Genomic DNA, 16,021 nt, shown 5'->3' on the forward strand with positions numbered 1-16,021 from the left:
GATTGATCCATACGAGGTGCTGCGAGCAGGATTTGATATTGCAATCGAACGAAAGGGTGAACCGAGAGCATTTCTGCCATATATATATCTTGTCACTACACCGGCATTGATTCTTTAACAAAATCGAGAGAAGAACAGGCGAAGGTCAGGGACCCATCAAGCTCCGTATTAAGGCCCTTTCGTGATTTATAGGGAAGAAAAACTCGGACAAGTTGTTCTACAATATTATTATAGCACGATTCGCCCCAAGCGCGTACGCCTATATATCACATCCTTGCTTGACTCCCGAAAATTGTCTTCGTAGCCGAGTGGCTGAACCCCGTAGTACTGTAGTCCTGTAGTCGTACGTTTCGAACCCGCCTTATCCCTTGTGTATACCTGTATACCTTGGCCCGTAAGTTGCAGGCGATTTTGCTGTTTGCCACTGGCTTTCGACTGACTTTCTGTTACTGCTTCGTCGTTGTTGCCGTCGTCGCCGTCATTTTATTGCCCTTTTTCTTTTCTCTTTTCTTTACTTCTTTCTTTCTTTCTTTCTTTTTTTTTTTTGCTGCTCACCGAGAGGACAAGTTACACTACGCTACTGATGCAAGCGCACCGTAGATTTGCTTCAAGCATCAAGTCATTTGGGGAGAAATGGATCGCGTCTCGACTGGAATCCATTTTCCGAGTCCCTTCACAGTATAAATACAGCCCAGCGTTACTGTATCCCTAAAGGTAGACTGCTTTCCCGAATACATGATGACACGCTTCTCAAACAAGTTGGCCATTAGCACCTCGTCACTGGGGCTGCATCCCTCCCACACCTTGGACCAGAAGATTCAAGCGGCTGCCCAGCATGGCTTCGAGGGTATCGAAATCGTTTACGGAGACTTGAAGATATACAGCGACCGCAACAACCTGTCCGTGGCCGCTAGTGCCGAGCGAATCCGTCAGGCGTGCGAGAATCATCGGCTTGCAATTATCGCGTTGGTTCCTTTCGAGAATTACGAGGGCAGTAAAGCACCACTTCAGGATCGATTGACCGTAGCGGGCCACTGGATCAACATCGCGCGTATACTTCGTGCAACCTATATTCAGGTACCGTCGCAATACAACCGCGATTGTCTCGGCGATGAGACCTTGATCGTTTCGGAGTTGCAGCAATTGGCCGACCTCGCCAGCGCCGCAGCACCTGTTATCTCGATCGCATACGAGCCGATGTCATGGGGAATCCACTATCCGACATGGGAATCCTCGCTCCGACTAGCGGAACTCGTCAACCGAGACAACTTTGGAATCTGTCTCGACAGCTTCCATGTCGCCACAAAGCTGTGGGCAAGTCCATTTGAGCCATCAGGACAGTATCCCAACGGCGCCCGTGATCTGGCCGAGTCTCTACATCGGTCAGTCACGCAAATCCCCATGGACAAGCTTTTCTACTTGCAACTATCGGACGGTGAGCGATTCGACCCGCCCTTCTCACAGGCGCATCCCTGGTACGTCGAAGGCGAGGCGCCAGAATTCACCTGGTCCAAACATGCTCGACCGTTTCCGCTGGAGACCGAACTGGGCGGATACTTGCCATTGGGCGAAATAGTGCAGGCGTGGCTTATCGACAAGAACTATACGGGCTGGGTGTCGCTGGAATCTTTTGACCGGCGGATGCGCGATGAGAAGTATAGACCAGAAACAGCGGCAGCTCGAGGCCAGAATTCGTGGCGCAAAATCCAGGCGCTGTCGTTTGAATCGGGAAATAAAAGCAAAATCTAATGGCAAAGATTCTCTTATATAACAAATGAACTACGCTGAATGGTCACTACTATCATCATTATCTGCCCGGTATAAAAACCCGGCTCAATAACGTAGCACGATACTGCCAGCAAGACGAAGACAAGCCAATATCGATACTGACATGAGCAATCTGCCAATCGGCGGTAATTGGACCATGAAAATATGAATGGCGATTATGCCGGGCAAGTGTAGAAGACTGCACATCGTTGGAGCCCATAACCAACTTCCTATAACGATTCGGAATCCGGGGTACGCCACGGCCAATAAGAACAGGTTGAATAGAACGGAACGCCATAATCGCCAAAAGTGTGCTATATTTTTGGGATACATACATAAAGATTTGAACTACAGGACTGCCAAACAAGTAAATCAATCGTGCTGCAACTTTCCAACGCCCACTGCTTCAGCTTCCTTGTTCAAGCTCGCGATCTCGGTTTCTGTGAAAGGAATCCCTTCTGCCATGCGTGTGTCCCGTGTGATCTGCTCAATCTCCCCGGGATAATAGATACGATCCACCCCCTCCATCTTCTCGCACCCGACAACTCGCTGGTATAGGTAATCCATCCGCTCTTTGAACTCGTCCACGCTCATAAAAAGGTCCGGCTTGATCGCGACGAGGAAATGTCCGACATCTGCAGGCTTCGAAGGATCGTACGGATTGGTAACATGTCCCGCAAACGCCGAGCCAGAGAGCACGCCGGAGAACACATCCATCATGATCGAAAGTGCTGAACCCTTGGGCCCTCCCATGGGAAGCATGACGCCCTGCAGCGCCTTGGCCGGGTCATCAGTGCGCTTTCCCTCTGCATCCAACGCCCAGTCCTCGGGGACTTTCTCACCCCGGCGCAGAGCCTTGTAGATCTTCCCACGAGCAGCGATGGACGGAGCCATATCGAGGATGAACGGACGCTCCTTGCCCGCCGGTGCACCACAGGCAATGGGCGAGACACCCATGAGCTTCGTCTGGCCGCCCCAGACCGGCAACGCCGGGGACGAATTCGTAAACACCAGCGAAAGCATCCCCGCATCGATTGCCTGCTGCACCACCCACGCCGACATGCCAAAGTGATTCGAGTGCTTGACTGAGATCATGCCGATACCGAACTCGGCCGCCATCTCGACAGCGCGTTGCATGCCCATGTGCGCTGCGGTGAAGCCGAATCCGTTTTGCCCGTCGACCAGGGCTACGACGGGAGTAATTTGCTGGAGTTGTGGCGATGCAGAGGCATCGAGGACTCTTTGCCGAACTCGCTCCATGTACGATGGGATTCGATTCGAGCCGTGGGTATCGACACCGCGAAGATCGGCTTGCACGAGGCAGTCGGCGACGATGATGGCATTGTTGCTGGGAACGCCGTTGCCGACCAGCACGTCGTGCACAAACGTTTTGAGATCAGAAGACCTAATGTGGTGAATTGGGGACGGCGAATCGGTCATCTTGATATACTGAAGAGTTAATGTTTTGTTGTTGAGATTTTACAACTCGATCGCGTATGGGGGTGTCTTATAAGATTGAGGGGCATATTCGGTTGCTATCCGCATGGACGGGAGAATCCCGCGGCTCTTGGCGAGGGTAAAACGCACGAATCGAACTGCATGAAAATTAATGTGACGCCAATAACGAAGTCTACCATAATGACGAAGACGTAAACGCCTTATTCTACTTACAGTACGTATATAGGAAGCTCGTCTTTACAAAGTGCTATTGATCATTTCCGGTTGCCGTTTCTGGAATCGTACAGTGTAGTGAATGTGCCAGAAGGGCAAAAAAGAAAAGAAAAAAAAGTATATTTTGATGTTAACAACAATATCAACTACTCAAGCTAAGCCTGTCGCTGTTAGAAAGTCGAAATCTGCTCCTTCATGGGCCTGGTTGACAGTCCGTTCGTACAAGCCCCAATATCCTCTTCTAGTCTGTCGTCTTTCCATGAATGACTCGTGTCTACAATCTCCCGTTGACGTTGTTTGATCCTGGCCTGGAGCTCTTCATCTTTGAGATCCACCCGGAGAATCCTCTTCTCGGCATCGAACACAATCAGGTCGCCGGATCGAACGACCCCAAATGGCGACTCCGGGATCGCAGAGTCGGGCGAAATGTGCAAAACAATCGTCCCTCCTGCCGTACCAGACATACGCCCGTCCGACATGCGTAGCATATCCGTCACTACCCGAGCAGCCAGTTTGCGCGGAATAGGTATCATGCCCGCCTCCGGCATTCCAGGGTTGCCGATAGGCCCGATGCCCTTGAGAACGAGAACCGAATCTGCCGTGACATCGAGATCAGGATCATCGAAACACAAAGCCAAGTCGCGTGAGTTCTCAAAAACCACCGCGGGACCCGTATGGCGAAGGAGTCGCCTGTCTTTCGAGGCAGAAGCCTTGATCACGGCGCCGTTAGGGGCGATGTTGCCTTCGACAACGATGAGGGACGAGGACACATGCAAGGGATCGGACAAGGCTCGGATGACGCTCAATGAGTACTCGAAGTCACGGAAGGAATTGCGGTCCAGGAACTCGCCGAGAGTCTCTCCCGTGATGGTTTTCGCGGAGAGATGGAGAAGTGGCCGTAGACGATGTAAAAGACACAGCATGCCGCCTGCATTGTGGAAGTCGTTCATGTAGTTGTCGCCGCTAGGTTTCAAGTCAACGAGAAGCGGAGTCCGACGACCGATGTCGTCCAACGTGTTCAGATTGATCGAGCCCTTGATGCCCGGATGACGGTTAATAATGGCCATCGGATGTACCATGGCGTTTGTAGAGCCGCCAATGGCCTGGAGAACAGTCGCCGCATTGTAGAACGATTTAACAGACAAGATAACCTGCGGTGTTCTCCGGTTCTGAGCAGCAGCAACAGCATTTGCACCCGTCTGCTCAGCAATGCGAATTCTGGCCGCAGACACAGCAGGTGCAGACGCGCCCTGTACAGGAATAAGGCCAAGAGCAGCCGTGATGCAAGCCATTGTACTGGCAGTGCCCATCACTCCGCAGGTTCCGATCTATGTCTCATCAGCACGTGATGTATCGTCTGGGAAGGGTAATACGGACCGTAGGGACGAGCTCTTCATTGATGGCTGCGATCTCCTCCATGTCAATGGTTCCTGCTCGGTAGGACGCCCAATTGTTCCTGCAGTCGGTACAGGCCCCGATTCATTTTCCTCGGTGACTGCCTGGTATCATGGCGCCGGTGAGAAGAGGAAGCACGGGTTTGTTTGCAGAGATTCCTCCCATGATTTGCGCGGGAACAGTCTTGTCGCAACCTATTTTGGGTCAGCCACGCTTGTCTGCATAAATGTACGCAGACATACCTCCGATCATAATACAAGCATCCACAGGCTGTGCGCGAATCATCTCTTCCGTATCCATACTCATGAGGTTTCGCAGGAACATGCTCGTTGGGTGCGAGAATCCCTCGTGCAAGCTGATGGTCGGGAAGTCGATTGCTATACCGCCCTTCAGATGAATGCCTCGTTTGGTAGCATCTAGCAATTGCGCGGCGTTCCCATGGCAAGGGTTGAAGCCGGACGCCGTATTGACAATGCCGATAATTGGACGAGAGAGAGCATCTTCCGAATAGCCAAGTGCCTTGATGAAGACCTTGCGCAAAAACAACGAAAAGTGCGTATCTCCGTAGGAGGTCAGTCCTTGTCGCAGCCCGGAGGTTGAGGCAATCGGTTTCTGGAGATCGTAATCCTGATTGAGCTCGCAGGTCGCCATTGTATCGTACGAGCGAAGTATGAAGCATAAGTATCTCTTGGTAATCAAATTTCCCTAGAAGGAAAACCACAGGATTTTGAAGTGCATTCGTTATCCGGATACACGGGGCTCGTCCCGCACCAAGACGGATGCGCCCCGAGCACACGACGACTTAAAACGACGGCTGAGGCTCACATAAAGACACCGAAACAATCACACAGAAGACAAACACAATGCTCAATTTGCAAGGCAAAGTCGTCCTCATTACCGGTCTCGGCCAAACCAGCGACGAAGGTTGGGGCATTGGAGCAGCCATTGCTACGCTCTTCGCTCGCCAAGGAGCGTCCATTTACGGGGGAAATCGCTCTCTGGAATCCGCGGAAAGAACGAAGCGTCGCATCGAAGAGGAGGGAGGTATTTGCGATGTTGTCTCGACAAATTTCACCGATTCGGCATCCGTGAAGGCCCTAGTCGACAAATGCGTTCAGAAACATGACCGTATTGATATCCTCGTGAACAACGTTGGTCGCTCGGAGCCGGGATGCCCAGCCACGATGGCAGAGGACGTATGGCACTCTCAAGTCGACATCAACCTCAACAGTGTATACCTCACGTGTCACCACGTTCTCCCGATCATGGAGCGACAAGAGTCTGGAGGTGCAATTGTCAACGTTGCCAGCATCGCCGGTCTGCGCTACATCGGAAAGCCCCAAGTCGCGTATTCTGCAACCAAAGCCGCCATCATGCAGTTTACCAAAGCAACAGCTGTCATCTACGCGGATAAAAGAGTTCGACTGAACACGGTGGTCCCCGGGTTGATCTACACGCCGTATACCCAAGACCTTGCGAAGCGGTATGCCCCGGGAGGAGACGAGGAGGCGTACATGAAGAAGCGTGATGAACAGGTGCCAATGGGTCGGATGGGAAATGCGTGGGATGTAGCCAATGCTGTACTGTTTTTGGCGTCTGATGAAGCTATGTATATTACTGGGCAGAAGATTGTGGTAGATGGAGCTATAACCTCCTCGACAGGCCGTGTTTGAACCTCGTTTCTTTGTATGTATCCTACTATAGTCACAATATCGATGCGGTGTGCTTTGACAGAAATGCACAATACGATCCAGACATTTAGAAGAGCTAGCGTATCACAATATCAGTTAAATGGAAAGCCCCCGTGTTATCCGATGAACAATCGAGCAAGAAACATGGGAGGGGGGTTTGATCAGCGGGACCGACTTGCCAGGTGACTCGCGTCAGTCTTCAATTGCCTGTAAGGTATATAACAGCGCCGTAGCGCCTATTTGGTAAACATTCTCAGAAACTTGAATTATTCTCATGATGCATCCCAAGCCCCAGATTCTTCGTTTCTCGCAAATCTTCCTGGTCGTCGCATCTGCCTTTATCCTGTACGACTATAACCAGGCCGGACTCTCGGCCCTACTAGACCTCCCCGACGTCATCTGTTACTTTCCCCAAGTCGACACTATCAATACCACAGGGGCTGAGGAGGCACGAAACTCAACCATAAAAGGGTTGGCCAATGCCTGCTTGCAACCTGGGGCCCTTGTGGGTGCTCTATCCTGTTCGGTAACCGGAGACGCTCTTGGCCGCCGAAAGAGCATCTTCATTGCGGGTATGCTCGCACTGGTTGGTCAAATCCTTCAGTGCTCAGCGTTCTCTCTGGCGCAGTTTATCGTTGGACGGGTTATTCTGGGTCTCGGGATAGGCCAGTTGAGCGTCACGGTGCCTGTGTGGCAATCAGAAAACCCATCGGCTGGTGGGAGAGGACGCCAGGTCATTGCAGCTGGTATCTTCATTTGCGTCGGTTTTGCCAGTTCCAGTTGGATAAACTTCGGCTTCGGCAAGGTCACATTTCAGCCCGTCCAATGGCGCATATCTTTGGCCATCCCCATCTTGTTCTCACCGGTTATCTGTTTCTCAATTTTTGCCCTCCCGGAGTCCACACACTGGTTGGTTCAGAAGAATCAAATCGAAAGCGCAACAGACACTCTTGCCAAGCTTAACGGACTTTCCAGAGACAACGAGCATGTCCGATCTGAGATTTCCCGGATCCAACACTCTCTCGAGGCCGTCCAGGGTGCCTCACTTCGGGATCCATTCGCGAGTGGTGACCAATCGCGGCTTGGTTATCGGCTGGTTCTTTGTATCATGCTGCAAACCCTTCAGCAGCTAGTTGGCGGGAATTTAATCTCCATTTACACTACGACAATTTTCGAGGATAACTTGCACCTCCAGGGCGACCTTCCCCAGATCCTCGCGGCTACCTCCCTCATATGGAAGCTACTCTGCTCATTCATCGCCTTCGCTGCCATCGACTATCTGGGACGGTGTGTGGTATTTATCATCAGCGGAACGGGAATGTCACTATGCATGGTAGTGATGGCCGTTGCGACGAGTTTTCCTGCTTCAAACCACGCTGCCTCGATAGCTGCTGCGGTGTTCATCTTTATGTTCAATTTATGTTATCCCATCGGTTTCTTGGGTGACAATTTCCTTTACACGGCGGAGATTGCACCTGTACACCTTCGAGTTGCCATGTCGTCCATATCGACGGCGAATCACTGGCTGTGGAACTGTATAATCACCATGATTACGCCTGTTGCGCTGTCTAGTATTGGTTGGAAATACTATATTGTCTTCGCTGTTCTCTCTGCCAGTGTCCCCTTGATTGTCATTCCCTTCTTTCCGGAGACGATAAACCGCAACCTCGAACTGATCGATCTCGTCTTCAGAGAAGCTGCAACAATCTGGGATATCGTTCCGATGGCTCGACGCCTCCCTAAGGGTGATGCTCGAACAGAGGGAAGTTGCTTAATTTATCGGTGATAAAGTTGAACGAGCAAATCTATGTGCCTTCCTCGAAATTTCTATTTAGATGCCAGAGATTTGAATAGCTCTAGTGGTGGTAAATGGGATAGGGGGTATTATCAATGTGTATGGAATCGTTCGTTTACAGGGATACCTGATATATTCAGAAGCGAATGTAAGCATTCACTACATGTGATCCGTATGCATGTTAATCTACAAACATCCAGCACAATGCCAGCCAAGCCTCAATACCGACCCCGTCTCGCTCTCTACGATGTACAGTACATTTGATCCTTCTCCAGCCCATGTAAAATTGGTTGTTCCCGTTCCTTGCGGGCTTCGAATCTTCGCCATTAGCTCTCCATTTGCCCGATGCATGAATATCGTCCCGAGAGTCGAATGCGCAACGAATGTATTTCCCTCCACGCCCAAAGCCATTCCATCTGGTCTGCCAATACCAAAGTAATTCGAAAACCGACCAACTCGCTGCATAGAACCATCGGCGTAGAAAGGCACATGCCAGACAGAATTGTCACGAGTAATGGCCACAAACAGCGCCGTCCTGTCACGGCTGAGCACAAGGCCATTGGGGGAAGGCCTATTCGTGAGGATATGGTCGAGTTTGCCGTCGGGATGAAGTCGATAGACCCTACCGGTTGGGTCATGGAGGCCTGTCATTCCCTGATCGGTAAAGAAGATGATACCGTCGTCACTGACAACCAGATCATTGGGCCCTTTGAGTCGTTCCCCGTGGTAGCGAGAGGCGAGCGTTTCGAGCCGTCTAGTTTCGGGGTCGAGAGACAGGATGCCTTGCTTGAAGTCGGCGACCACGATCGTTCGAGAAATTGGATTCCATGCCATTCCGTTCGGTTCGCCATCATATTCAACGACCAAAGACCATTCGGCCGTAATGGGGTTAACTGAGAAGATGCGTCCGTAGGGAATGTCGGTGACGAAAAGCAGGGCGATGGTGGGCACGTATACAGGCCCTTCGAGGAAGGAGTCGAGGGGTCGGCCGCGTTTCTGATTTTGCGAATGTTCTGACGTCCCTGGGCGTCGAAACTGCTCAGGAAGAGATGTCCATAGCTCAGCAACAACGTAAGCATATTCCGAGCTTGCCATATTGTGCGTTGAATGTGCGTTGAATGCTTTGCGGCGAAAAGGAAAGTCACCGTTGGCAGCCCACATATCCACCATATACGAACGCTCTGACGCCTCCAATGCAATCTGATTCCACCTGGCTTCTCGGTTATCCCCCAGCTGTCGAAATATGCGCGAAAAAAACGATTTTTTCGAGCCTCGGTAGTCGCGATTCCTTTGAGATGCGCAGCCATACTTCGTTCTCGGTGGTTGTCCGTGACCGCGGAATTTCCGCACCTGATGCGCTTGCATCCCGTCGAACCAACACCGAGGTAGTTTTATAGGGAAAGAAAGCCAGCAGGCATCGACCTTTTCCCCAGGTACATTTTACACAAGTCAAGGTATCACCATGACCCTTATCCACATTGGTAAGTGAGAGCAGCCTTCGTTTAGCGAAAGTTGATGCTAATCGACCCTCGATTTATCAGTTCTCTTCAAATTCCGACCCGACGTGACCCACGAACACAAGCAGACCTTCGTCGCCGAACTGAAGAAGCTAAAATCCCTCCCCTGCGTCAAAGATGGACGTTTAATCGTCGGGGGCCCGTCAGTCACTGATCCTATTGAACGGAGTAAAGGCTTCGAGATTGCCTTGGTCAGCTATCACGAAGGCAGGGAGGCGTTGGCAGAATATCAAACGAGCGACGAACATCATAGGTATGGCACTGAATGTGGTCTCTTATGATTTATGCCGGGACTAACGGGGCTTTCATTTGTAGGGTCACGAGCACTTACATGTTTCCGTACAAAGAGGATTTGATGCGCTTTGATTTCGAGGTTGATCAGGAAGACGAGCACATGTGCTCTTTTCCCGTTTTGAACTCGGCGTAAATTGACAATTTGGAAAGAGTATGGGCGACATGGTAAATTACAACGTTATGCGTATATTCGTGTTGTGAAGTAATACATTTGACCGCGAATCAATGAAAAAACTCCCACATAAGGCCATCGATATCCGGCATACCACTCCAACCTTGAAAATCGCCTTGTAGAAAGTCGTCGAATAAGTTAATATGATCGTGAGTAACGGCCGTATTTTCGGTGTGATCGTGCTGCTGGTGCATATTCGAATCAACCTGTCCATAATCGGCGTTCGCTCGACCGATATCACGATGGATTTCACCCGAGGATGAAGCAGCATGAGTATTACTGAGGTGAGGCCGAGTTCTGTTAGCTATCGGTGATGATCTCGAAGCGGTTGCCTGGTCATTGCCCAAAAGTCTTTGAAGGGTGACATTATAGAACTCGTCAACGCAGTCGCGTGCTCGGTTTGCTTCGGTCCAGTATTCTCCGATGCTGCTCAGGATGTTTTGCGACGTATTAAAGTCGGCTGCAAGCTCATTTACACTGCATTTTGCTGCTGTCGACGGTACTTTCCAAATGCAATACAGCATAACGAATGTGCTTAGGAGAATAGAATGAACGACCAGCCGACTGTAGAGAAGACTTCCGGAACGGTAGAGCTCTCCAAAGCCACGCAGCAGATCGACAGCATGGTGGAAACATAGATCGAATGAGTTTTCTGGTGGAGTCGGGATAGCTGGACTCGGCCTCAATAATAAGATCATGATTTCATGATATCTAATCTTACAAAGTTGGGCCATTCTGTCACAATCGCTGCTAGATTGCTGTGGTATTTGATGGAGCCAATCTTGCAACGAATGAATCATATCCCGTTGCCATGAAGAAATATCTCTAATCGGAGGATACGCATATGCGGGCGTGTCTCGAGAGATACTGTGCATGATGTACTTGATTTCTGAATTCATTCGGGCGAGTTTGAAGAGATGAATCGAGTAGGCAAGTGGTGAGGACTGAGCATGCTGTGACTGAGTGTCATTTGCTCCGACTAGGTCGGAACCTGCAATATCCAATGGGAACTACATACGTGAGCTTGTATTATTAAACGTCAGTCATGGTAACTTACTCGCAGTTCACATGCCTCATCGCGTACCCCAATTGGTCGGCCCATCATCGTGCATATGACGCGGTCGAATGTATATGCAACCCAAAAGACACGGGTTCTCATCTCCTGTTCCAGAACGGAAATCGAAAACGTTGACGATGCGCGGACATCGCGTTGCAGACCAAGATCAATCACACTTGCGAGGCATTGGTAATTTAGATTCCATATATTGAGACTGCAAGATGGATTGTGCAGCGCATATACCATCAGGAGAAGAAGGCTTTGTAGGCCGGTCACAGAGCCATCGCCACAAGTATGCTCGACATATTCCATCGCTGCGGAATAATAACCTTCCACGGGAAGATGGACCTTGTACTGGCGAGACATATCCAAGGCAGCTATAGCTAAGACCATGAACACCTGGAAGAGGTCTGACGGTCTGTTTTCTTGCGACGAATAAACACGTTCAATGGTGTCCATGTGAGAAAGTTCGTGTAAAAAGGGATACACCAGATGGATAGTTTGGAAGTATCTCGTAGAAAGCTCAATGGCGTTTTCTTTTCGAGGGGGCAATGCCGCTGGTGTATTCAATAGCTCGGTTGGTAAACTCGAGGACCCTGGCACGCTCGCTACTGGCCCTTTTTGATTCCTTCGACGGTGTGCCCTGGAGAATATGCGCTTTGCAAAGAAATACCCGCTGGAAGGTCCAATATAGCATGGGCCGCCGCCGGATGAGAGGGATACTAGACCGATTTCATGTCCTTGTTGTGGTTCGTCGTTGACTGTTCGTGGAATTGCCGGGGTCGAGGGTTCTTGGTATTGTCCGTGAGTGACAGTGACATGTTCCGTTCGCGGTTGTTGGCCTTGAAGCGGAGTCTGTGCAAATCCAGAGTCCACTTCGCTGTGACTGCTTGGAACAGCTGTTTGTGGCTGTTCAGCCGACACTTTGGGACCCGAATTCAGATCGACATCGGGGCAATTTTCCTTCACCAGAGACTCTAACCATCTCACCCTATTTTCCATATTCGCCAGGTAGCTAATGAACAATTAGTAAGAGCCAAGGCCACGCACTTCCAGAACACTGACAGACGATGGACCTCCTGCTTCCCGTCATTCACGCAATCAACTCCCACCTTTTGGCAGGATCCGCAAGAAGGCAAATTGCCATCACACTGCCATGCCAAGGCAAGAGTCAGTCGTACTGTTTAAATGAAGATGCGTCAATTTAGGAGTAGCGCACGCGAATTTTCCTACGTTGGCATCTTCGACAAGCGACCCGATTTCGGACCCGTCGAGGCGAATCCATATTTGATAAGGTGCAATCAAAAACAATTGCACAGTAGATATCTAATACGCATAAATAATAAATAGCTGTCAAAAGTAACCGTGGCTTCTCTTCGTGGCTGAGTTGTGCATCCAAGTCGTTTGCAAGACGATAGGAGAGCGGGATTTTCCCGTTCCGAGTTCCTAAAGTGAGCGGGTAGCTCAGGGATCGGGGAATCGGGGAGTCGATTATCCGGACTGCACGAGGCTATAGGCGAGGAATTTAATTACACTAGAGGATGACATTGACATCTATAGACACCATAGACGATAGAATGAGTGCTTGGCTATCTAAAGCAGATGGCTGCGGTGTCCATATATGAGGAAGGAATCTGTCGGCCTCGGTAATCGGGCCGACTATTAATCCATCTTGACTTTCATCAGTTCAACAGTGAATAGACGTGAGTATTTTTTTTCTATGTTGCTAATTAATGTACTGTATAGCAAGCGTGAGCCTACACTGATTCAGGCATGGACTCTCTCTTGATTGAATGGACACGGCGTGAAATGTCACTCATTCCAGTTGCCGCAGATTCAGGTATGAGAAATTTAGGGCTTTGTGCGGATTCCTTGACTACTATCGCGGAAAATGGAAGAACTAGCTTGAGTAGGATCGAAATTCGGGTTAATTTTACAGAATAATGGCATGGCAGAATTTGAACTTTAATGTTGACGGTCCAGGATAACGCCAATGTCCCATTGGAGACGTTTGAACTATACCGTTCGGATATGTTAATACATGAAGTAGCAGTACGCAATTTGGCATTCCTGAACAACAATAATGTGTCATTTGCTGCCGCCATTTACACTATCCGAAGGACTAAACTGCCGCGCAAATAACATCCACGGGGGCTTTAACTCAAGTCATAATTCAAACGACGCTCTCCATGCTACGACCTAACACAGAACTGATACTTCTCCCCTCGATTCAAATACACCACACCCCCACCTAGCCCTTCCTGCTGAACGAGCTTCTGGAAGTCCTCCAGCGGACTCGCGAACACCTCATAATCGTCGTAATGAATTGGAATCGTCACGTCCGGCTTTATCAGCCGCAACAATTCAACCCCCTGCTTGGCGTCCATCGTCACCATCACTGCCAGAGGGGACATCGTTGGCGATGGCACTGTCGTCCCGCCGAGGTGAACGAGCATCAAATCGATGGGGTGGTCGGGATAGCATTTAGGGATTTCCTTGAGGTCGTTTACCATCAATGTATCGCCGGAAATGTAGATGCGGTAGCCGGTGTTGAATGTGTTGTTCGTTTCGTATCCCAGTTCGACCATCCAGCCGTTTGTTGGAGGAATCTAGCCTGTATTATTATCGTCGAACCTTCCTTCTGGGTGGGGCAGGGGACATACAGCAGAAACATATTCATTTAATTTCTCTATTGGACCAGCGACATGTTTTCCAGGCATACCGGTGACTCGAATTCGGGGCTGCTTTTGCACCGTATCCTCGTTGACATCGACCATCAGTTGGTGAAATGGCTCCAGGTCGTGGACATTCGTAAATGGATCGTCGCCCTTGGATGACAATGCCTTTTTAGCGTGGCTGGTACTGACGATAGGTAGATCACGACGGAGACTCGCTTCGACCTCTTGATCGAAATGGTCGCTTTATCAATCTGTTAGTCGGTTACGTCGATGAACAGGATGGTGAGAGCCCACGCGTGATAATGCGAAAGAAGAACGAGGTCAATCCGGGGGAGATCATGCAAATCCACGGATGGGTTAGTTCGACGAGTACTGGAGACGCCTGGGCCGAGATGGACGTGGTCGCCGGCATGAAGAAAGTTCGGCTGCATTGACATTAGTATCCTGTATACTCCGTACTGACTTTAGGTAAGACTTACATCGGTCAAAACTCGAGTTCCCTCCCATTCTCTATGCAATTAGCACTTGATCAATATATTCAGAGTATTCCACTAACAAGATTGTCGTTGCAGTCCCAACAAAATAGACGGAAGCATTCTCGCCACCAGCCTTGGACGGATGTTGTTTCTCATCTTTGGCAACGGGAAGATGCGCCGGAGGATTGGCGTTGTCCCTCGTAGGGGGCTTCGTGCTAGCCGGATTTATCGTGATTGACATTACTTTCGCATCTTACTTTGAATTTATTATAACAGTCCTCTGCCGGTGGGAAAATTGTATATTCAAGTATACGAGAAATATGACCATGATGTCATGGTTATTACCTTGGTATGAAATCAGCCCTTGCACGCCGCCTACTCGAGCCATCAGTCGCCTCCCCGTACTTGTATGATAAAAGACTTGATTTCACCCGCGTGTCGTTGAGGGGCTCGGTCAATGCGGTTTTGACTTGGCAGTCCGGCTCAGTTTCGTTGCTGGCATCCTCGAGCAGTTACTGTCTCTTCATCTCTCGTATAAAGAAGATCTCTCAAGCCTTGATGTGGATCCGATGGTTGAGACTTGGTTCTAGGATGTTGATGGTTGGAGATTTCGTAGAGCCACAACATCGTTTTTGGTTCGAGTCTTCTTTGGGCAGAAGAACGCCCCGGAGGAGGTCCAGGTCACTAGACAGGAGCAGAGTATCCAACTCACGCTGTTGCTTCCCTGTAGCTAGTCAGTAGACGTCGCGTCAGCTCTACACAGTTCATCGTACCAAAGGTTAAGCATCAAGGCAGCATCAGTTATCCTCGCGTACATCCATTTCGGTTCAACATCGTTTCAGGAACGGGTGCACTTGAATAAGTTTGCCACCAAACACGAACATATATCTTTTCAAGTACAAGACATTACTGATTAGAACGATCCAGGAAGCAGGTTGTAACGCCGCATCTCCTTGGACCGTCAGTTTAACCACTCAACCGACTTTCGCTGTGCACGAGGGTCTCATACAAAGTACAAAGTGAAGATTTATGAGAGAGAAAGACCTTACAAATCTATGAAATAGAGAAATTTATCCTCTTAACGAAATAAATAATTCTCCGGGGAACGTCGTTAATGGGGAGAAGATTACCTCGTTATGATTTTCAATGGAAACCTTTTCATCCACGCAACAACAACATAGCTACACCTCGAAATAAACATGTTGCTTGTCTATCTTGGGAACTAAGATGCTGAAGACAAATTTTTCATATTTTACTAGAGTTACGCGCTGTAAACTCTGAGGAATACTGTAATCATTGCTATCCAAACTGATTATCCTGATACATAATGTCTACAATGAAAAGCACCACCTCGGCTATTTTCTATGAAGAAGTCATATGAGACGCCATCGAGACGGAATTCATAACATACATATAAGACTGCCAACGCATCCGATTGTCTACCGAGTCTACATAGTACAGCACTACACTACGGAGCTGAAGGTGCAGTTCAACTAGGACGAAGAACA

At 49.6% G+C, this 16,021-nt stretch overlaps 9 protein-coding genes across 9 annotated transcripts; 4 read left to right on the plus strand and 5 right to left on the minus strand.

Annotated features, from left to right (window-relative positions):
* The first annotated feature begins 546 nt into the window (after positions 1–546).
* Positions 547–1,807, plus strand: ASPGLDRAFT_335292 (sugar phosphate isomerase/epimerase family protein). The gene has a single exon (XM_022544319.1). It carries the CDS (start codon positions 736–738, stop codon positions 1,747–1,749), a length of 1,014 nt encoding a protein of 337 aa, XP_022400394.1. The 5' UTR covers positions 547–735; the 3' UTR covers positions 1,750–1,807.
* Positions 1,808–2,139: 332 nt separating this feature from the next.
* On the minus strand, positions 2,140–3,207 carry ASPGLDRAFT_127185 (Ldh family oxidoreductase; the record flags this gene model as incomplete). Its single annotated transcript, XM_022540711.1, has 1 exon — positions 2,140–3,207. The coding sequence occupies one exon, from the start codon at positions 3,205–3,207 to the stop codon at positions 2,140–2,142; it is 1,068 nt and encodes a 355-aa protein (XP_022400395.1).
* Positions 3,208–3,588: 381 nt separating this feature from the next.
* Positions 3,589–5,484, minus strand: ASPGLDRAFT_66691 (uncharacterized protein; the record flags this gene model as incomplete). The annotated part of the gene is made up of 5 exons (XM_022549050.1): positions 3,589–3,684; positions 3,717–4,766; positions 4,816–4,868; positions 4,935–5,027; positions 5,076–5,484. 5 exons carry the CDS (start codon positions 5,482–5,484, stop codon positions 3,589–3,591), a joined length of 1,701 nt encoding a protein of 566 aa, XP_022400396.1.
* A 212-nt stretch (positions 5,485–5,696) lies between these two features.
* Positions 5,697–6,555, plus strand: ASPGLDRAFT_149950 (SDR family NAD(P)-dependent oxidoreductase; the record flags this gene model as incomplete). The annotated part of the gene is made up of 1 exon (XM_022542087.1): positions 5,697–6,555. The coding sequence occupies one exon, from the start codon at positions 5,697–5,699 to the stop codon at positions 6,504–6,506; it is 810 nt and encodes a 269-aa protein (XP_022400397.1). The 3' UTR covers positions 6,507–6,555.
* A 243-nt stretch (positions 6,556–6,798) lies between these two features.
* On the plus strand, positions 6,799–8,310 carry ASPGLDRAFT_1491714 (uncharacterized protein; the record flags this gene model as incomplete). Its single annotated transcript, XM_022542003.1, has 1 exon — positions 6,799–8,310. One exon carries the CDS (start codon positions 6,799–6,801, stop codon positions 8,308–8,310), a length of 1,512 nt encoding a protein of 503 aa, XP_022400398.1.
* Positions 8,311–8,444: 134 nt separating this feature from the next.
* On the minus strand, positions 8,445–9,562 carry ASPGLDRAFT_47358 (SMP-30/gluconolactonase/LRE family protein). The gene has a single exon (XM_022546658.1). It carries the CDS (start codon positions 9,487–9,489, stop codon positions 8,506–8,508), a length of 984 nt encoding a protein of 327 aa, XP_022400399.1. The 5' UTR covers positions 9,490–9,562; the 3' UTR covers positions 8,445–8,505.
* Positions 9,563–9,844: 282 nt separating this feature from the next.
* ASPGLDRAFT_127145 (Dabb family protein) lies at positions 9,845–10,263 on the plus strand (the record flags this gene model as incomplete). Its single annotated transcript, XM_022540708.1, has 2 exons — positions 9,845–10,089; positions 10,152–10,263. Coding segments are annotated over 2 exons (357 nt in total), but the record flags the coding sequence as incomplete, so codon positions are not given.
* Positions 10,194–12,743, minus strand: ASPGLDRAFT_171832 (uncharacterized protein). The gene is made up of 4 exons (XM_022542750.1): positions 12,579–12,743; positions 12,425–12,510; positions 11,360–12,374; positions 10,194–11,312 (listed from the first exon to the last, which is right to left on the minus strand). Exons 1-4 carry the CDS (start codon positions 12,642–12,644, stop codon positions 10,353–10,355), a joined length of 2,127 nt encoding a protein of 708 aa, XP_022400401.1. The 5' UTR covers positions 12,645–12,743; the 3' UTR covers positions 10,194–10,352.
* An 808-nt stretch (positions 12,744–13,551) lies between these two features.
* On the minus strand, positions 13,552–14,754 carry ASPGLDRAFT_35736 (MBL fold metallo-hydrolase; the record flags this gene model as incomplete). The annotated part of the gene is made up of 5 exons (XM_022544595.1): positions 13,552–13,968; positions 14,023–14,278; positions 14,332–14,462; positions 14,517–14,547; positions 14,594–14,754. 5 exons carry the CDS (start codon positions 14,752–14,754, stop codon positions 13,552–13,554), a joined length of 996 nt encoding a protein of 331 aa, XP_022400402.1.
* Positions 14,755–16,021: the final 1,267 nt, after the last annotated feature.

Source organism: Aspergillus glaucus, assembly GCF_001890805.1.
Source record: "Aspergillus glaucus CBS 516.65 unplaced genomic scaffold ASPGLscaffold_11, whole genome shotgun sequence".
NCBI lineage: Eukaryota > Fungi > Ascomycota > Eurotiomycetes > Eurotiales > Aspergillaceae > Aspergillus > Aspergillus glaucus.